Source organism: Dipodomys ordii, unplaced genomic scaffold (assembly GCF_000151885.1).
Source record: "Dipodomys ordii isolate 6190 unplaced genomic scaffold, Dord_2.0 Scaffold2, whole genome shotgun sequence".
In the NCBI taxonomy this organism is placed as follows: Eukaryota; Metazoa; Chordata; class Mammalia; order Rodentia; family Heteromyidae; genus Dipodomys; species Dipodomys ordii.
In genome coordinates, this window is record NW_012267218.1 from 26,912,751 (window position 1) to 26,934,602 (window position 21,852).

Sequence of the window (21,852 nt, forward strand, 5' to 3'; positions counted from 1 at the left end):
GGCAAGGGGCCTAGAATTTCCTCTCAGTGCTGCCACCCACTGGCCCTGTGGCTTTGCATATCAGTGTCCTCAGCTATGAAACTGGACATTCGAAAGCAATGACCAATGAGGATGTGGTTTATTGTCTTTTCTTGCTCTGAACACTGAGTTGGGTCTCATGATGCATTTCCATTGGGGAAAAAAATGAAGTCATTCAAGCTGTCTTGGTAGAGCTAGCTGGCCAGTTTGGGTGTGTGTGTTCAGCAGTTGGTTTCTATTTTGGCATCACAAGGAAGCCTGTTGTGAGCAGTATTCTTTGAGGTGGATATTAAGACACTGGATTGTTATTTTAAAGGTGATTATACAGAGGGGTTACAGAAGTCAGGTTTAGAGTACATTTCTTCCTTTCTTTTTTTTTTCCCCCAGGGCTGAGGACCGAACCCAGGGCCTTGCAAGTGCCGGGTGGACGCCCTTCCGCTGGGCTAAACCCCCAGCCCCTAGGGTACATTTCTTTTTGTACAATGTCACCCCTTCCTTCACTCTCTCCCAGTTTCTTCCCTCCCATACCTATCCACAAGTTGGATAGTTCATTTTTAACATAGTATCTAGTCTCACTGCTGCATTTGTTCACCCTTTTCCTTCCATTTCTGTTCCGCCCTTTACCCTCTCAGACAGATACACACACAAGACACAAAGAAAACAGAAACAGCAAAGAAAAAAACTACTTCTTTCAATTTCTTGGGAGTTCATTTTGGTAAGTATTATTTTATATGGTCAATGCACATAGGCATTGCACCTTTGTGTTCCTTTCAGAATCCCTTCCTTTGGTTCCTTATTTTTAAATTCAAACTAACCTCAGATCATTTTCCCAAGAAAAATTCTCAAGACAGTATGTTTTCTTAACACTCAACTCCAAAGTATGGCTTCTCTTTATCAAATTGGAATGAAAGAAATGCTACCAGGAAATCTTTGTGAATGAGTAATTCTGTCTGAAGTACCAGAGGTAAGAGCTCCCTTTTTGGAAGCTTGCAGGCTTTGTATGCACACAGATGTGTCCACACACACACACACACACACAGTGTCCACACACACACACACAGTGTCCACACACACACACACGCACACACACACACACACACACACATACACACACACACAGTGTATGTAGAGAGAGTTTTGACCTGGGAAAAGGAGGAATCACTGTTTCGTCTTTTTAACTCAAAGTTTAAAAATACGCTTGCTTACTCCTTACAACAAACTTGCAACTTTGCTTGCAACTCTGAACTTTAAATTGCAAAGTGAGTTAGCAAGCGTATTTTTAAAAACCAACTTCAGGAACAGAGGGCAAAAGTGAAGTAAAACAGTGTCATTTTTTTTGTCAGTTGTGGGGCTTGAACTCTGGGCCTGGGCGCTGTCCCTCAGCTCTTCAGCTCAAGGGTAGTGCGCTACCACTTGAGCCACAGTACTTCTGGTTTTCTAATGGTTTATTGGAGATAAAAGTCTCATGGACTTTCCTGCCCTGGCTGGCTTTAAACCGTGGTCCTCAGAACTCAGCCTTTTTTTTCTTTTTTGTCAGTCGTTGGGCCTGAACTCTAGGCCTGGGCACTATCCATAAGTTCTTCAGCTCAAGGCTAGCACTCTACCACTTGAACCACAGTGTCACTTCCAGTGCTTATGTGGTGCTGAGGGATTGAACCCAGGGCCTCATGCATGCAAGGCAAGCGCTCTACCACTGAGCCACCTTCCCAGCCCTATGTATGTTTTTAAAATCACATTTTTCCTAGTGCTATTGAGATTGTGAGAAAGAAAATGACCACTCTACCAATAAATATGTAATTTGGAATAATTCCCTGGTGGGCAATTTGAGATATATCACATCAATAAAATGGACGTCTTTTTTTTTTTTAGTTTTATTTCCTATATCATATCCTAAGGAAAAAAGCATAAGAATTTTTGATAACTTTCATTCTTAATTACTAACATTATATAGACTTTAAAATGATGTGTGGTTGTTTTGTGAGATTGCAATAGATTGTAAAAACTACAAAATATGATGCTCTATACCTACATTTATGTTTTTCAGTCACAGTAAATTCATTTCTTCTCTTAAGAAACATCACCAAGGCCAGGCACAATGGCTCATGCCTGTAATCCCAGCTACTCAGGAGGCTGAGATCTGAGGATCATGATTCAAAAGTCAGCCCCTGCAGGAAAAGTCCTTAAGACTTTTTTTTTTTAAATCTCCAATTAGCCAAAAAGCCAAAAGCAGAGCTGTGGCTCCAATGGTAGAATACTAGCCTTGAGCACAAAAGCTCAAGGATAGCACCCAGGGCTGGCACCAAAAGACAACAAAAAACCCCACCAAAACCCAAAAAACTAGTTTCACCAAACCATGATGTCATTTTTGAAATTGCAAAATAAATGCTCTTTTTTGAGGAAAATATAAATAGATATAGAAGAAAAGATATATTACCTTTTACCTATATACATATAGGTAATTTTCCTTCTGGATTATCTGAAATATGTATATATAGCTTTTGTGGACTTATAAGTATTTGTCACTAAGCTGGGCCTGGTAGCTCATACCTGCAATCCTAGCTCCTTGGGAGGCTGAGATTGTGTTTCTGAGGCCAGCCTAGGGAAAAAAAGTTAGCAAGATTCCATCTCAATCAGTAAAAATCTGGGTGCAATGGGGGCACATCTGTCATCCCAGATATTCAGGAAGCATAAATAAGAGGATCGTGTTTCAGGCTAGTCTGGGCAGAAAATGAGACCCTATCAAGAAAATAAAAGCATAAAGGGCTGGGGGCAGGGGCATGATTCCAGTAGCAGAGTGCCTGCCTGGCAAGCATAAGGCCACAGTTCAAACACCTACCTGAGATTGTTACTTCTTTGTTGTTATTTGCAGTTCTCCACTTTGCAAAATAGGAAGTGGTGGCTTGGGGGGGAGGGGGAGAAGGGGGCGCAGGAGTGAGAGATTCCTTTGTCACACACACACACACTAAGCCAGCCCCTCTCCTGCACACACACACACACACACACACACACACACACTAAGCCAGCCCCTCCTGCTTGTATGGGACCAGCATTCCTAACCTGGGACATGAGGCTGCACTTGTGATGGGTGACAGGCTCACCTGTCATTGAAGTAGGCTTTCCTTCTCTACTTTTCTTACTGAGGAACAATGCCTGCTTCTGTGTGAGCTCATGCCTCATCATATTCTCCATCACTTAGCCATCCCTCCCTCTCCCCACCACCACACTATGCATGGCCCACTCTTTATGAGAGCCATTTCCCTGCCTTGAAATGAGTTTTTCTTCTATTTGGAGCTCACTGGCTAGAAAACTCAGGAAGGTAGAGGGGGGTGGCAACTTCTATTAGGGCCTTGGTGAGGAGAGCCTGAAAGCAGTAGCTGATGAATGGAAAATGGTCACTCTAGCAGAACTACCTGCTTTTGAACAGGATCTAGCTGTACCTGGAATGAACCATGTCTTCTCTGGAACTGTTTCAGAACACAGTGTGGGGTCCTTCCTATAGTGGAGTTGTTATGCAGATACCATGAGTTTATGTACACAAAGAACTTAACAGCTGTGCCTAGAACCAACCATTACATCAGCTATTGCTGCCATTTGCTTAAAAAAAAAAAAAAACTCTCTTCTGCACCGCTAGCAGTGACATTCAAGAGACCTTATGATGCTTTTTTCCTCTCACATCCAGACACCATACTGTTATTCTATCTTAATACCTCTCCAATTCACCAATTTCTCTCCATCCTGCTTTCACCCTAGTAGAAACCACCATAGTGTTAAACAAAGCCAATAACTTCTTACATGGGCTTCCCTTACAATATCCCCTTGAATCCACTCTTCATAAGCAGATGCCCCCCACACTATAGTTCGTAGTGAAACACTCTGCTGCAAAACACCAAGATGCTTCCTACTGCCTTAGGGTACAGTGCAAATCTCCCTGCTAGGCTGAAGAGAGTCTTCACTTTCCGTCCTCCCTATGGCCCCCAGCTCTTTCTGAATCACTCTCCCCTTAATGTAGGCTCCTGGTTGCTTCCATTGAGTTTGTACTCTACTCCACTTGCACCTGCAACAGGTAGCAATGCCACTTAAGACTCTCTGTATTGGCCCTTTGCCTCTCAACTCAGATGTCATTTCAGCCAGGGTGCTCTCTTGCAGCCTCACCCTACCTTGTATGTCCCTGATCCTCTCATCAACACACACTTGTAACTGACCTCCTAGCCAATTTCACGTAGGCCCAAACTACAATGTCCAGGTTACTATAGAGTCTGAGTAGAGTGGCTGGCACTTTAAGATCACCAGAACAAGAGGCAGATTTCTACTGATGATGGTGGTCACCAGCTCTGTGCCCTGAACACCTCCTGGGCTGATTCCTCCGTCTCGTCAGGCAGGCTCCCCACAGTTACTGTTTCATCATTTCACGAGCTTTTGTCTACATGCACTTTTCAACATAGGGTTTCTACCAAAACTTTCTGGAAGGATCACATCTTCCACAGCTGGTTTCATAAGAATTTTTTTATTATTATTATTTAGAAATGCAGTTATATACATAGAACAATTAAAATTAAATTAAACTTTGTACAAATATTAAAATACTATCTTCACACCCACTGCAATGTACAGGATACCAAAAAATATATATATATAAAATAAAATAAAGCAAACCCAAACTGATTGAGTGACATCCTGCGCTGTCATTTCTGCATGTGTTGTTTTAATCCATGATACGAGTACCATTCTGCAAAGAATCCCATAGTGGTGCAACAACCAAAGGAAGCCAGGGCAGATATGGGTTCTACCACACAAACCATGACAATCTCCCTTTCCTACTCAGCAACCCAAGAGCTTGGCCCTAGCATCCTTTCTGGCTAGCTCTGCAGCTTGGTAGGGGGCTCACCATTAGGGGCTTTGTTCAAAATTCTACTGCTTTGAACTGGAAATTAAGTAAAGCTAGTAAAGCCGAGCTTACCACCTTTCTCCTTCCAAGGAGCCAGAAATCATAGCACTCAACCCAAATATCTGACAAGAAAAATATTCTCCAAGCTCTGCAGGAGACTTGGCAGGCCCCAGGAGAGAAACCCTGGCTTTGCTGCCCTTGGCAAACATATCTGGAAATAAGCCTCAACAACTGTATGCCACTTCCTTGTTGCCCCTCTTTGCTCTTTAAGAAGAGGAAATGGGGGGAGGGAATCTCTCAAAATGTCTGCCCTAAATTCCATTCTCTATGCAAGGATGTTCCCAGAAATGGAGGTGACATTGTTAGGCAGGAAGCCAGTGTTTGAGCTCCAATGGGATTAAGAGGAAAAAGGCCGAGCGCCATCTATCCCTAGTCCCTATTCATAAAGCAGGAAAAGTATACCTTTGTCTTGCCATCTGGCTTCTCCACAGAAACTTAAAGCTGAGGGTGGGCGTAGGAGGGCAAGGTGAATGAGGAAGATAGTATTAAGGTGTATTTTTTTTCATTCAAATGGAGTGCTTGTAGAGTGTACACTGAAATGCCTTATAAAACAAAACAAAGTGGCCAGGATTCAGCCCATTTCACAGTTTATATCCAGTGAAACAGGAACACCACATACAAATGACTACTTGCTAATAAACTAAGGCATGGGAGGGACGGAAATTTTAAGCGATTTTCACCATATTCTGGCCCTTGAAAGTTGATTAAGAGTGTGACTTTAAGTCACCAAGATATAAAACCTGCAAAAACAAAACCTGTGCCAAAACAAAAAACCAAAACAAAACCCACTCAAAACAACCTTTAGAAAAGTCCTTTGGTGCTGACCATCTCTTGGACAAGTCTTGTGTGGGATTCTCCTAGAGGTGAGCCCAGAAAAGCTGGGCTGTGGCTAGTTTCTTTGCTCTTGCTCCAGGTTCCTTCCCAACAGACTGCAACTTGCTACTTGTCCTGCCTCTCTAGCCAAGTCCCATCCCAAGGCATTTATGGAGTCCCCAGCACTCTGCCAGGCATGAAGCCCCAAAGCCCCAGAAGCAGCAGCACACGGATGGTGATTAAACAAACAAAAAAAAAACCCAAAACAAACAACGACGACAACAACAACAACTGTTTGGGGCAATGGTGGGAGTGGGGTGGGGAGGGAGGAAACAACTGCAATCTTGTGAGCTGTGGTGCCCACACTAGCCAGTGAGCCTCCTCAAAACCAGGAAAAGAGAAGGTAGTGGAGTTCATTTATACCAACTTCTTACTCCCTAGCAGATATACAAACCAGGGTTTGTAATCCCCAGAGCAGTTTAATAGATGGTGAGATGGAAGGAGGCACCAGGGAAAGGAAGGAGGTTCATGTAATCAAAGGCCAAGCCTATGTGGCTGAATAAACCTGAAACAAAGTGCAGTCTCTTAGGGGGAAACACCCAGGTTAGAGATCGAAAAGGGTAGTAGGATTTTCCATTTAAAAACTGTTCTAGGATAGAAACCAGGTTTTGGAAGATAGGAGAATGTACATGGAAGGCTCAGCTCCCCACTTCTCCCTGCTCCCTTCTAGGAGAAAGAGGAAGGGTGCTATGAAGGTGAAAGAGAGCCATGTGTGGTAAGACAGCTGGGTCCTTGGAACTCTCCCAGAGGGGCCTATGCCAGCTCCCACTAAGAAGTTGAGTCTCACATCTCTCCAGGCTTGAGTTCGGCACCTTTTCTAGCCCTTTTCCTAGCCAACCATGCTTGGACTTTGGGCACAGGAGACAGGATTCCTGGATGGGGACATGTGGGAGTGGCCAGCAGGCACAGCAGGCACAGCCCTTACCCTGAGAGGAAAGAAGACAAGGGAAGCAGGAGGCCAGGATGACCAGAGAGTAAAGTGCGTTGTGAGGGTAGAGGGTGGTGGGCTGGGAGGAAACCATTCTCCTATCTTTGAGGCCACTTATACCTGGAGCTAACTCTGTTAAGTCAGGTACTGAAAATACAGTGGGCCTTTTATTTTTATTGTCCCAGAGAGGCTTTCAGGAGGAGCAGAGGTACAGAACAGGGTCAGCTTCTAAGTTTCCCAGCCCCGCCGAGCTCAGGGACAAAAAAAGCAAAAGCAAACATTCCTTAATGCCACATATATCTTCTGGAGATGGGAGCAGCCTGGCGAAGCTCAGCTGTCTAACCAGTTTAGCATTCAATGTGAAGCCTAAGAGGCCCATCACAGTGACTGGAGCATTCCCTTATCACCACAGCTCCCCCTCTCAGGGCCTATACTCCAAGCTTCATCCTAAGGGGGCTTTGGGAACCGGATGCTAGGCACCATCAGCCTATCTCAACTAGAAAGGCTAGGGGGCTGGGAGACTGTTTCTCAGCCCATCCCTCAGGGTTCAGGGAAGACAAGGAGTGGCCTGTCAGCAACAACATGCAGAGAGGCATAGGGAAGGGCAGAAGCAGAAAAAGCAGCGATGCAGTGGGCTACTTCCTGGGCACAGTTACTAAGGCACATGACCGTGGTGAGGAGGATCCTCAGGACCGGGCTGGGGCTGCCTGCAGCCACCAGGGGACTTAGTCTGTGCCTCTCAGCCTCCCCTCCATCACCACAAACCCAGAAACAGCCTGCCTGGACTGCCAAAGCCCAGATGAGCATTTGATGGCATTTTAGCAAATCTCAGGGCACTGTAGGCAGCAAAGAAACCAGAGCTGTCTAGGATGAAGCCCAGGGGGCCTCAAGCAACTTCCCTTCAACCAGGGAACAAAAAAAAAAAACAAACAAGCCAAGGCAGTCAACACTAGAAGCAGGAAGTGAGGACTTGCATATTAGGAAGACAGATATCAGACATCTTTCTCTCCCTTGAGATCTTCTGGATGCTTCCTGGAAATTCTCAACACAAATCAAGCCAGGAGCCCGCACCTGAGCTGGACATCTGGGTGCTGGGATAGCTTTGGCATAATTTTTCAAATCCACTATCCTTAGTCAAAGAAATATGCTGACTGGAGTCAGTACAGGGAAAGCCCAGGGAGTCATACTCCTGAACCTAATGAGAGCCATTTAAGACCTCTCATTCTTGGATCTGCTTCTGCAAGGGGCAGCAATGCCAGCCCCAGGTCCAACCTGTATGCAGGTGGCCAGGAGCCACTAAGGCCTGTAGACAGCAACACACCTGCATGATAGGGAAACTGAACAGGGTGGGGAAAGGCACAAGTAAACACAGCAGCACTCAGGCCCACACAGCTATGGGGGCTGCCGCCAGAGAGAGCTAGCTGGAAGGGACCCAGAGGCTCAGGGGAAGGGAAGGTTCGATCCAGCACATTCAAATATGTCCCCAACAGATGGGAAGGCTGGGCCAGGCAAACAGCCAGCTTCTCTAGCTGTCTAGCAGGCAGATAGCAAGGATCTTCCTTGAGTTTCCAGCAAGGTGGCCTGCAGGCCCTCAGACAGATACAGATGGCAGCTTAGGTATCCTGGTGGGGTGACTGGAGTGGAGAAGGTGCTCCAACCCACAGGGAGAAGGAAGAAGGGCAGAGAGGATCCTCACAAACAGGAGAGAGGCCAGCAGTAGCCTCATGCTTCCTTCAATAGTGGAATATCTGTAGGAAGACAAAGGAAAATCACAGTGGTTACTCAAACGGCTTTCTTCCCATACTACAAGGGGCCCATAGTTTGTGTGAACAAATAAAATGTCCTAATGGGGGGGAGGTTGGCGGCAGGGAGATGGGAAGGGTTGGGAAGGGGAAACAGAGGAGGAGACAACAATGTTTGATAAGAAATGTACTCATTACCTTGTCCATGTAATTGTAACCCCTTTGTACGGTATTTTCACACACACCAAAAAAAGTCCTAATCATACACTTCTAGCTAGTCAGTTCCGTCTCTTTTCCAGCCCTTTCTGGCTCATCTTTCCTACTGTCTTTGTTATAAAGCCTCAACAGTCAGCCTGGTATCCAAACTCCTTTTGGTTCCATCAACATAAATATTCCTCTTTGCTGATCCGGTCATTTCCATTTTTCTCCCAGCCTCTCCATCTCCACTATACTTAAGTTCTTCCTCCTCCTTAGAGCTAGTTGTCAGCTTTGGGATCTTGGACAAATCACATTTCCTCTCAGTTTGAGTCTTAAGTTAATTGGTAGTATTTGCCTGTGATTCAAGCATCCAGCTTCCCTGACAGCTCAGGGATAGCCTGTTATGAACTCACTAACCTACTAACCTATGTGTCTTGTTTTCTGAATGCCTCATTATGATCCCTCCATGATGATGATGATGATGATGATGATGATTATTGAGACAGAACCTCACTGTGTAACAGATTGGCTTAAAATTCAGTGATCTTGCCTGAGTCTTCCAAAGGCTGGGATTGCAGGTGTGTGACACCATACCCACTATTCCTACATATATGCCCCAATTAACTCATTTTCCGTGCAGCAGAGTGTTTTCTGTTCCTTATTCAGCACCAAGTACAAGATGGGCTCTCAAAAATGCTTGTTCAAGCATCCTTAGCAAGTAGAAGATCAAGGCAGGAAGATCATGAACCCAGCCTAGACTACAAAATGAGGCCTTCTCTCAAAAGCAAAAACAAACCAAGGTAGTGAGTTAGCGGAGGAGGAGCAGGGCACCTCAATGGCACCTTTGAGAGACAAGGGTTGCTATATGATGTCCTTAGACATATCTGCTCATATGTGTGGCTGACCTCTCCAGGGCAGTCAGTGGCTTCCCCCATTCAAATCTGGATCAACTATTTAGTGGACCCCTTCCATGTTCTCTGACATCCCCTCCCCCACAAAAAAAAAGAAAGAAAAAAAAGCAAGCTGTTGACTGAAAACCATAAACATGACCTACATTCAAAAATTTCCAGCTTATAGACATGTACTCCACCCAGCACACTCAGGAGGCACAGTTTCTTCTAGGGCTCTTTTCTTAAAAGGTCTCATGAGCACAGAAAAAGCCACTGTCAGAGGGAGCTTCTAGGCTTAGTCTGCATCCTCAACTACACTGGGATTTCACTTAATTTCTTTTTTTTCTTGGCACTACTGGGGCTTGAACTCAAGTCCTGGTGCTGTCCCTGAGCATTTTTGCTCAAGGCTACCACCATACTATTTGACCCACAGCTCCACTTCTGTTTCGGTTTTTGTTTTTTAAGTAATTAACTGGAGATTAGAGTCTCATGGACTTTCTAGCCCCAGCTGGCTTCAAACCATGACCCTCAGATCTCATCCTCCAGAATAGCTAGGATTACAGGCCTGAGCCACCACTGTCAGGAGGCAATAAATTCAGCCATAGGGCTGGCTTGCTGTTACAAAGGAGTTAGTGTTACCTAGAGATACCATGGTAGTGCAGGGTTAAAATGCAGGTTTTAGAGTCAGAACCAGGTGGTTTCATTTCCTAGCTCTGTCATTCACCAGAAGGCAAGAGATTTGTCCTCCTTAGGCCTTAGTTCACCCATCTGTAAAGGGGACACTGGTATTTATTATCTACACTCAGAATCATTGTGAGGTTAACTGAGAATATCAGAGTACCTGGTTTACTCTTGTTTAGAAGAAAGCAGCTATCTACTCTGGGAGACATACAGGCTCCTGTTCTCTCCATAACACAACCCCTGGTCTCCTGTCATTCCTGACTTTTCAGGAACATAAAAATTATAGCAATAGAATAGGTGCAACCCTATCCCTACCCAGCTGTCTATCTTTCGGTTTAGCAAAGTCCTATGGTCATAAATAATCTCAGAGAGTACAAACTCAAAATTTATAGATGACAATAAAGTGTCCCTACTTGACCCTAAGGATGAAATCCTGTTTTGTATGCTAATAGTATGGACACTGTTATATTTTTGTTAAATATATGCCAATTACTAGAGAGCTTTATAGTCTTTTCTTACTCCCAGAAAAACAGCTAACAATTCAAGTTCAGCACAGACCACCTACCGTCTGTGTACTCCTCCGATGTGAGGGATAAAAGGCTTTGTATGTCACTGTTCTCAGAGTCTGCAGTGTCTTTGTGTGCGAGTCGGCTGCTCCCTGATCCGGCCACCCAGGAAGAGGTGGTTGCCTGATGCACCATCACAGCTTCTGAGCCCCGGGAGCCCCAGGCTTCACACAGTCCTGACTGGCCAGGAGTCTCATCCTCCATACTGGCAGAGGAGCAGGCCCCTTGGACTTGTAGCTGCTGGTCTCTCGGCAGGTTCCTCCCACTGGGCCCAGATCCTTCTGACAGCACGATCTGCACTCTGGGGTCAGCAGGTGGCATACAGTGACCAGAACTGCCATACACAGCCTCTTCATATGAAGGTAATGCAACTTGAACGCCATCTACCATGATGGAGACCTGGTCCCCAGATACCCCCTGGTCACGCCTGGATCAGAGGAAGAAAAGACAAAAAAAGAATCAGAATAAACACACAGATAAGTAAACACCATCAATACCATCAAAAGCTGCCAATTTTTGAACACTTACTATATTTGTAGTTATAGCACTGTTTTTTGTTTTGTTTTGTTTTTGTCAGTTGTGGGGCTTGAACTCTGGGCCTGGGAGCTGTCCCTCAGCTCTTCAGCTCAAGGCAAGCACTTTAGGAGCCACAGTGCCACTTGCAGTTTTCTGGTGGTTTACTGGAGATAAGAGTCTCATGGACTTTCCTGCCCGGGCTGGCTTTGAACTGCAATCCTCAGATGTCAGCCTACTGAGTAGCTAGGATTACAGGCGTGAGTCACCAGCATCCAGCAACTAAGTGTTTTAAACATTTATCATACTAGATCCTCATCTGAGCCCACCAAAAAATTCAGAGAAGTTAAGTAAGTTGGCCACAGCTACACAACTGGTAAGACATGGGCTTGGAATCTTAATCCATGTCTACCTACTTCCAGACACTGGTGTTCCTAACCTATGAGTACTACAGGCATCTGGACGTGTGTTCTGTGCAAATGCTAAGAACCTAGCAACCTTCAAACAGAGCCATTCAATCAGCATAGCTGATTGGATCTACAAACCATGTAGATCCTAAAACCATTTAATGTATACTTCAAATGGTGCATTCTATGGTATGTGAATTATACTGCCCTCTATAAAACTTTTAAAGAGTTGGATGAGAAAACTGACATAGATAGAATGAGAGGAGGGGTGAAGGGAGAGGGACAGGGCAAAAGAGATACTGGGCTGGAAATCAGAAGAATTTCATACTTCTAAGCTTCTTTTGCCCTTTAAATAAACTTAAAAATATTAATTATAACACAAATACAGGGAAGAATGCATAGAAAAGTCTACAGACAGCTTACTGGTTTTTTTCAAAGGTAACGCTGATAGACAACTCTATCAAGGTGAGGCACTGCCCACTGCCCATCTGCTGCCAGTGCCTGTCTCAGTCACTCCTCCTTTTTTACCATGCATGGAAATCACTCCTTTGGGGTCCCCCCCTTTTGGTACTATAGAAGTATGAACTTGGGGCCTTATACTTGCAAGGCAGGGACTCTACTACTAGAACTATGCCCTTAGTTCTTTCAGTTTTAGTTATTTTTCATATTTTTCAGATAGGGTCTTGTGCTTTGTGCCCTGGCTGGCTTTAGACTGATTCTCATGCTTACAATTCCTCATAGCTGGGATAATAGGAAATGTACTACTACATTCAATTTTTTTTTTTTTTGGAGCTAAGTGCTGCTTTTTGTCAGGACTGGCCTCTAACCCCAATCTCCCTGATTACTGCCTCCCAACGAGCTGAGATTGCAGACAATGCCCAGACATTGTTTTGCTTTTTAAAGTTTTATTACCTAAACATGAGTCTACCAACACTTGTAGTTTAGTAGTGCTGATCTTTCTGATCTATATATGAATGAGATACACAGTAAATCTGTGTGTAGATAAGCATGTTTCTGGCTTCTGTAATTCAATTTCATGTGAAAAATCTTGTCTGGGGAACATTCTTTTGCCTTGAGACAAGGGCTTGAGATATAGTCCAGGTTGGCCTTGAACTACAATCCTCCAGCTTACCCTACTGAATGATGGGATTAAAAACATGTGCCATAATGCCCAGATAGGTATCACTTTTCTGGTTTTGGGTTTTTTCTTTTTTTTCCTTTTTGGTTCTGGGGCCTGAACTCTGGGCCTGAGTGCCATCCCTCAGCTCTTCAGCTCAAGGCTAGCATTTTACCACTTAAGCCACAGAGCCACTTCTGGCTTTTTTTTTTTCTGTTTATGTAGTGCTGAGGAATCAAACCAGGGCCTCATGCATGCAAGGCAAGCACTCTACCACTGAGCCACCTTCCCAGCCCCTTACTTTTTTTTTTTTTACTAGTCCTGAGGCTTGAACTCAGAATCTGGGCACTGCATTTGAGCTTCTTTTGCTCAAGGCTAGTACTTTTATCACTTGAGCCACAGTGCCACTTCTGGCCTTTTCTGTTCACATGGAATGGAACCCAGGGCTTCATGCATGCTAGGCAATCAATCTACCACTAAGCCACATTCTCATTCCCAATGCTCAGGTTTTGAAAGGAGGGAAACTGATAACAGTGGAGCACAAGAAGCAGTGGTATACCTGGCACGTGTCTACCTTATGTTATTCAAAATAAGTTGTTACCACATAAAAAGGAACACATGTACATGGTATGAAATAAAAATTTAAATGCGGGGGGGGGTCTATAATAAAAACCAAACCTCTCTTCTACTCAGGCAAAAAATCAACTGGTTACTTTTTTTTTTTGGGGGGGGGGGCCGGTCATGGGGCCTGAACTCTGGGCCTGGGCGCTGTCCCTCAGTTCTTCAGCTCAAGGCTAGCGCTCTACCACTTGAGCCACAGCGCCACTTCCGGCTTTTTTCTTTTTACTTATGTGGTGCTGAGGAATCGAACCCAGGGCCTCTGGCATACAAGGCATGCACTCTACCACTGAGCCACCTTCCCAGCCCCTCAACTGGTTACTTTTAACAGACATACTGGCTAACTATAGAGGAAATAAAACTCCTTAGCATACATGAAATGCAGATTATATAGGTCTGACTTCATGTGGAAATAGCTGATTTTTTTCAAGTAAACACCCCCTTTTGAATTGTTTTTCTTTTATTAACAAGCTTTAAAAATAACAGCTACATTATCCCTCCAAACAAAATAAAAGGAAGAAAAAAAATCACAAACTGTACAAAAAACCTAAATTTAGACTGGTCCTTGTCTTAAAGTTCTAAACGGGGAGAATTTTACTGAATGTAGTTTACTTTGGAACCTCTTCACCTGTGGACCACAACAGTGACTGATGTAGAACTATGACTAAATATAAAAGATGTACTCCTCAGGGGCTGGGAAGGTGGCTCAGTGGTAGAGCGCTTGCCTTGCATGCCTGAGACCCTGGGTTCGATTCCCAGCACCACATAAGCAAAAAGAAAAAAGCCGGAAGTGGCGCTGTGGCTCAAGTGGTAGAACACTAGCCTTGAGCTGAAGAGCAGAGGGACAGTGCCCAGGCCCAGAGTTCAGGCCCCATGACCGGACCCAAAAAAAAAAAAAGATGTACTCCTCAGAGAGAGAGGGACAGAGAGACTAACAGCTGCAGAAGCCAAGACAATGTGGGAGGGAAGTCCACTACTAGCGATGCATTCAGGGCCATGGCCACTCCCATCAGGGCCTCACCTCTATTTCCCCTCCCCTAAACCTGCCACCTTACCCACCCTAGACTGGGATAATTCATAGATAGTGCACTACTGGGGAAAAGGAGACTGATAAATGGGCAAAAACCCCTTACTTCCTTCATTAAAACTACCTGAGAAGCTTTCTATGAAAGGCTAAAGCTAGAGTCCTATCTAACCCAAATAAATCAGAATGTTCATCAGAGAGGCCCAGATACACCAAGTATTAGAACCAGGAATATAGGGTAGTAGCTCAAAAATATGGGCATGTGTCAGCATTACTTGGAGGGCTGTAAACCCTATCCCTGCAGGTCTGGGCCTAAAAGCACCCATTCCTAACAAGTTCCTGGTAATGTCAATGCTTCTGGAACAATACCATGAATACCACTGATAAAGAGGAAATGACACTGCTTTGGAGTTGGGAAGATTTAGGTTCACAACTCAGCTAGCTCTATTGTCCTAAGGTATGACCCTGAATGCATGACTCAACTTCCCTTAGCCTCAGTGTTTTGTCTATAATGCTCCTGTGAGGATTTAGGTAATATGAATCAACAAGCAAAGTGCCAGGAGTTTAACACATGGCAGGGCCTTCTCCTTCTGCTACCCAGGACACACAGACCAGTAGAGGGAGGTACACCACCAGCCTTCTGCAGTTAATCCAAGACTGGACCCACAGGGATGCTTGAGCTGCCTACCCCAAAGCAGCACTGGGTTTACCTGCTATGATGGAAAGACTTCAGCTTTGGCTGCAGCAGCACAAACAGCACCACGAGGAGGAGAATGAGTGCCACAGAGCTGGCAGTGGAAGCCACTATGGACAGTGCAGGGACTCCGAGTGATGTGTGGGTTTCTTTGTCTACGGAAAACAAGTCATTGCCAGATGTAGATTTTATCCAGATACACAAAAATGGGCCCCAGAGCTGATGCAGTCAAATACCCCATGCACAGTGCTATGGAGATAATTCACAGCCTAGTCTTTTCGGGAAGACAGCATGAAGCTACCTATGTACACATGCTACTCCTGGAAAGTTTCCTCTCCTGCTTCCTGAATAAGAAATCCCCGTCATTTTCAGTTATTGAGGTCCATATTATAACTAAACTCATTTAACCCAGGGGATCTTACCTTTAATAAACCACTCTGATCACACTCTCAATAGCACCCTGGTGAACGTGTCATTGTACTATCTCATGTTCCATCACGCTTTCCCCCATGTGACAGGATAACTATGTAGTAAGTCCATCTTTATCCCTCAGCCTTTGTTGTAAATCTCAAATTAGTTTCTGCCTTCTTTTTATGTGTCCTGAGTTAAATATGCTCAGGTACAGAAGCCCAAATATGGAACCTAAAGATGACTATATAATATACACTTCCCATCAAGCATCTAGCTTTTACTGTCATGTAAGACAAGATGGGAGAGGGGCTTCTGTCCAGCTGGACTGTTGCTCCATAACAAAACAGTCCCTTTCCATTCAAGGAAAAATGAAATGAGAGACCCCAGAGAAGGTGTTAGCATTGTGCTCGCTATGCTAGTAAAATGTTGCCAAGGTCACCAGTACTTGTCTAGGAAAACAACAACATCCAAGGAACTTTATATAGCAGGGCAGATGCCTCAGTAAAGACACAGAGCCCTTCAGAGGATCAGTGGAATGCAGGTGACATGCACCAGCAACCCCAATGTCTTTCACAAAAACATGAAATCCCAAAGGATTGAGGCTACAGGGCTGCAGTACAGCCAAGGGCACTCTGTATGTAGCACGCACTACTCCACAGAAATTGAAAGAAAGCAGAACCCAGAACCCAGACAGATCCCCAACCCCTTTCTTACTTAACGACTCACCCTCATTGAGGTGGCAGCTAATCTCCATGGCTGGCTTCCACTCGCCATCCTTACAGGTCAAGTATTTGTAGTCGCCTTTTAACATGTAGCCTTCTGCACACAGGTACTCAATGACACTGCCCGCTGTCAGGGGGTCTCTGCAGGGTTGAGGATGACAGATGTAGCCACCATTCTCTGGCTCTGGAGGCAAGGGACACACTGCAAACACAGAACGGTAGTACTATAGTGAGGCTTTCAACTGGAGTCTTCTCAGTGATACAGCTCTGAAGACCTCAACAAGAAGCACGTGAGGAACAATGGGCCATCTCTTAGAGAAGGCTGTTGACCAAACTCTGGAATTCTGGTTGTCAAAGGCAGAGAGGGAAGTCTGCTGGCAACACGTCTTGCCACTTACAATACTTTCCTATCATGCCTGAAGAAAACTGTATCTAAAGTCCTGAGCCTATTGCAATGGAGTCCTGGTTTTGTTTGGTTTTGTTTTGGCTTGAATTCAGGGCCTGGGCACTATCCCTGAGCTTTTTGTTTGTTTGTTTTGGGTCCGGTTGTGGGGCCTGAACTCTGGGCCTGGGCCATACCGCCACTTCCGGCTTTTTTCTTTTTTCTTATGTGGTACTGAGGAATCGAACCCAGGGCCTCAGGCATGCAAGGCAAGCACTCTACCACTGAGCCACCTTCCCAGCCCCTATCCCTGAGCTTTTTGCTCAAAGCTAGCACTCTACCACTTGAGTCACAGCACCACTTCTGGCCTTTTCTGTTTAGGTGGTGCTGAGGAACGGAACCCAGAGCTTCATGTATACTAGGCAAGCCACACTACCACTAAGTCACATTCCCAGTCCCAGAGTTCTGGTTTTAATAAAACCTACTAACATAATGAGTCAAAGTGAGAGGAGACAAAATACTGTTAATAAGCATGAGGGACAAGTATTAGCTTGTTTCTGACATCAAGGCCAGGAAAGACTCCATGGTATAATAAAAATGTACATTTCATCTCAGTGGGGATTTCTGATATTTTTTTCTGGGGGTTTCCCAAGCTCCAGGAACATTACATCCTCTGACAGGCATCATTTTTTCCTTTTTTTTCTTTTTTTTTTTTGTGTCAGTTGTGGGGCCTGAACTCTGGGCCTGGGTACTGTCCTTCAGCTCTTCAGCTCAAGGTTAGCACTCCACCACTTGAGCCACAGCGCCACTCCTGGCCTTTTCTGTTTATGTGGTGCTGAGGAATTGAACCCAGGGCCTCATGCATGCAAGGCAAGCACTCTACCACTGACAGTGCCAGGCCCAGAGTTCAAGCCCCACAACCCCCCCCCCCCAAAAAAAAAAAAGATATTGAAAGGAAGGATGGCTAGGGGAAGGCTTTCCTGGGAACACTTTAGTAAGAGGCAAGCCCTAGCTAGCTCCATGGCTGTCACTAATCATGAGCACAGTGGAGGTGGTTTTCTAAATGTGCTCCTGGGTCCTAATTCCAGTAAACAATCTCTATACATAGCTTTCTAGGAGGGTGATGGATGTAAATGGGACAGAGCCATGCCAAGAGTTTATAATCTGTAGAGGACACATACACTGCCAACTTTTAACATAAATCAGAGATACAATGCAAATGGCTCAAATGCAAGCTTTTTCATTGAGTCAAGCTGTTCTGGGCAGAGAAGGGCCTAGGATAAAGAAGAGAAACAGGCAAAAATTATGAGAGGAAAGTGGAAGAGGTAATTTTAAGTTTTCTTATAGGCAGATTAAAAGATAAAGTTAATTTTAATAATGTATTTAAGCTGATAAAGGCTTATGTCATTATAAATCCATCAAAAATTGAAACACCAATGAAAATAGTATGGAAAATAGTATGGAGATTCCTTAAAAAAATGGAAACAGGATTACTATAAGACTTAGCACTCTTGCTACTGGATATATATCTACATGAACACTAAATCAATATGCTGAACAGGCAGCTGGAATCCCATGTTCATTGAAGCAGTATATATACTTGTGAAGAAATGGAAGTAACCTAAGTGTCCATCAGCTGATAAATAAAGGAAATACAGTACATAAACACAACAGAACACTATTTAGCCATAAAAATGATGTCATAAAAATTGTCATGAAGTTGGGATTAACAAGCTAACATGGACTGGTATGGTGACACATTCCTATAATCCCAGCAGTCAGGAAGCTGAAGCTAGGGATACATCATGAGTTCTAGGACAACCTGGGCTATGTAGCGAGATCTTGTCAAAACAAACAAAACAAAACAATGACAGCAAAAGAAAAACAAGGGCGGATGGCTCATGCCTATAATTCTAGCAGCTATTTGGGAGGCTGAGATAGAATTGCTGTTCTAAGCCAGTCAGGGCAAAAAAAAAAATCTCCCAAGACTTGCCATGATGGTGTATACAGGTGTCACCCCAGCAAGGATAGGAAGCTAAAACAGGCCGATTATGCTCCAAGTGCAGACTGGGGCAAAAAGTGAGATACCTCAAAAATAACCAGAACACAGATCAGCGGGGGAGCACATGCCTAGCAAGCAGGAAGACTGAGTTCAAACCCTAGTACTTCCAGAGAAAGAGAAAGTAAGAGAGATGGGGGAAGGGGAAGAGGTGGAAAGAAGATAGTATTTGAAACTGAGGGCCCCTTAAGACTGTTTAGGAAAAGACCTTATATGCTTGGTTTCAAAATCCTTTCTTGGCATATGAAAATCCAATTTTTACTTTTAGCCCCAATGGCCTATTAGGAGCAGAGGCACAGAAAAGGCAGGGAGAGGGGCTGGGAAGGTGGCTCAGTGGTAGAGCGCTTGCCTTGCATGCATGAGGCCCTGGGTTTGATTCCTCAGCACCACATAAGCAGAAAAAGCCAGAAGTGGTGCTGTGGCTCAAGTGGTAGAGCTCTAGCCTTGAGATGAAGAGCTGAGGTACAGCTCCCAGGCCCAGAGATCAGGCCCCATGACCAGCAAAAAAAAAAAAAAAAAAAGTCAGGGAGAATACAAAGAACAATGGCTTACACCTGAGTTTGTTGTTTTGAACCTAACAAGGAAAACAGCAGTTACTGGAAATTACTGTCATTGTTCTAAGCATTCTCTTGAGTTAGCTCTACAAGAAGCAAGTACTCCTCTCATTTTATAAACGAGGACATTGGCGCAACTGACTTGGGTAATTTTCCCCAAGGCACACATATAAATGCTGTGTTCAAAGGAAAGGTAGTGCTCCTTCCAGACAAATACAAATACAGGGGGAGAGGGAGGCGGGGAGGAATGGCTGGCTGATTGTCATTAAAAGGTTTTTTCTAAGGAAGCCTTAAAAACTCAGTAATAACAGTTCATGCTCATTGACTACTATATGCCAGGCACTACTTTAAGCATTTGACAAATATAAAGCTGTGTGTGCATGCGCGCATGTACACATGCACTCATGTGTGCACATGCTCATGTCCATGCTAAAGCTGACTGGGTACTAGCCTCACTACTTCTCTGAGGTTCACTAGTTAAAGTCCTGCAGACATGTAGTTTTGAACAGAGCACAGGACATGAGGAGCTAGAAAAGGATCCTGTTGATTCAGGAAAAAAGAGAAAAGTTCCATTACTTAGGAGACATCCAGGGCTGCTTTTGCATTGCTCTCTTGGACTTCTGCCTTCCTGACCCCCAAGTCAAATAGTCAAAAGTCTACAACAGGCTGCAGTGAGAGATTTCTCATGTCATTTGCAAGCAGTCAGACAGGAAGCCCATTGTCCAGTAAGAATCCCTTTTCTCATGAGAACTTCCCACACACTGGGTAGGGGGCCAACTAGTAGTAGCTTAAGTCTTTCTCGGGGTATGGGACTGGTGCTGGAGTGGGAGAACACAGGGAGAAATCACCCTGGCATAGGCTGCTTTTTGTTGTTCCTCTCGGTCCCCAACCCCATTTTCTTAAGAGAAGCTCAGTTTAAAACTTGCTTTGGGAAATCAGCAAATGACAGGAGAGTCTGTCTGGCCCAAAGCCTGTCTGTCTTGTTTTAGAAGGTCCTTCACTCTCTACTCATATCCAATAGTCTCAGAGCCAGAAGGAAGAATGTTTTCTTTGTTTGTATGTAAGCTCTTGTCACCTGGATACAGCCACAAAAGTCCTTAATCACTTGGAGAAAAGTGTATTTTCCTCTACTTGGCCTGGATCCCTACCTGAAAGCACACAAAGTCAACCTTCTCCATATCAAGTTTTCAAGACCACCTACCCCAGGACAACTTTCCAGTCATCACTAGACAGAACATCAGAGAGCTTGCTAGCACGGATACAGAATTAGATGCTCAGCTTGCATGCTGCCCTCATATTAGTTAACATTGCACAAGCTCAGGGAGATCTTCTATTCCTCAATTTCCTCATCTGAAGCAGGATACAAAAGGTACATATTTCACATAGTTTCTATGTTGATTAATCACAACAATGCAGGACTAGTATCTGATACTGTCTGTCTTATGTTAAATGTAACTTTGTCTTCTTTGTTCCCATACACTATCATTACTCTCTATAGACTACTACCATATTGTTGTCTCAGCACTTACTTTCAAACACGTGGTCCTCCTCCCCATTTCTCCACTAAAGGCCTATTCTACTGTATGGAAGGGGCTTGTTTGCCTCAGTTTATTATTATTATTATTATCATTATCATCATTATTATTATGTAAGTCCTGGAGCTTGAACTCAGGGACTAGGCACTGTTTCTGAGCTTCTTTTGCTCAAGGCTAGCACTCTACCACTTGAGCACCACTTCTGGATTTTCCTGTTTATGTGGTACTGAGGAATTGAACCCAGGGCTTCATTCATGCTAGGCAAGTACTCTACCACTAAGTTACATTCCCATCACCTCAGTTTTGTATTTGTAGTACTTGACATAGAATCTAGCAGGGAGTAGATGCTTAAGATAGTAGCTGCATGGTGCTTGCTATATTTTAGACACTTGCAAATTATGTCTTGTTTTTAACGACAATGGGCCACAAAGTTTTCTGATTTGGGATGAGTTAAATAACAACAAAGAAATTCTTCCTCCAGGGTTTACTTCTTATTCTCTAACTTGGTATCTAACTATAAAAATATACTCTCAGCTAGGCGCCTGTGGCTCACGCCTGTAATCCTAGCTACTCAGGAGGCTGAGATCTGAGGATCCTGGTTCAAAGCCAGCCCAGGCAGGAAAGTCCGTGAAACTCATCTCCAATTAACCACCAGAAAATGGGAAGTGGTGCTGTAGCTCAAGTAGTAGAATGGTAGCCTTCAGTTGAAGAGCTGAGAAACAGCACTGAGGCCCAGAGTTCAAGCCCTACAACAACAACAACAACAAAAATATACTATCCTATGGGGCTGGTAAGGTAGCTCAGTGGTAGAGCGCTTGCCTCGCATGCATGAGGTCCTGGGTTCGATTCCTCAGCACCACATAAGCAAAAAGAAAAAAGCCGGAAGTGGCACTGTGGCTCAAGTGGTAGAGCGCTAGCCTTGAGCTGAAGAGTTGAGGGACAGCGCCCAGGCCCAGAGTTCAGGCCCCACGACCG

The 21,852-nt window shown here is 44.5% G+C and overlaps 1 protein-coding gene across 1 annotated transcript in view; it reads right to left on the reverse strand.

Annotated features, from left to right (window-relative positions):
• Positions 1-7,712: 7,712 nt before the first annotated feature.
• Susd6 (sushi domain containing 6) overlaps positions 7,713-21,852 on the reverse strand; it is a 109,011-nt gene continuing 94,871 nt past the window's right edge. Inside the window, exons 3-6 of the mRNA XM_013016459.1 lie at positions 16,352-16,549; positions 15,231-15,369; positions 10,841-11,268; positions 7,713-8,512 (exon numbers count right to left, since the gene is read on the reverse strand). Coding sequence (XP_012871913.1) covers positions 8,487-8,512; positions 10,841-11,268; positions 15,231-15,369; positions 16,352-16,549 — 791 coding nt within the window. The 3' untranslated portion in view covers positions 7,713-8,486. The remainder of the gene's footprint in view (positions 8,513-10,840; positions 11,269-15,230; positions 15,370-16,351; positions 16,550-21,852) is intronic.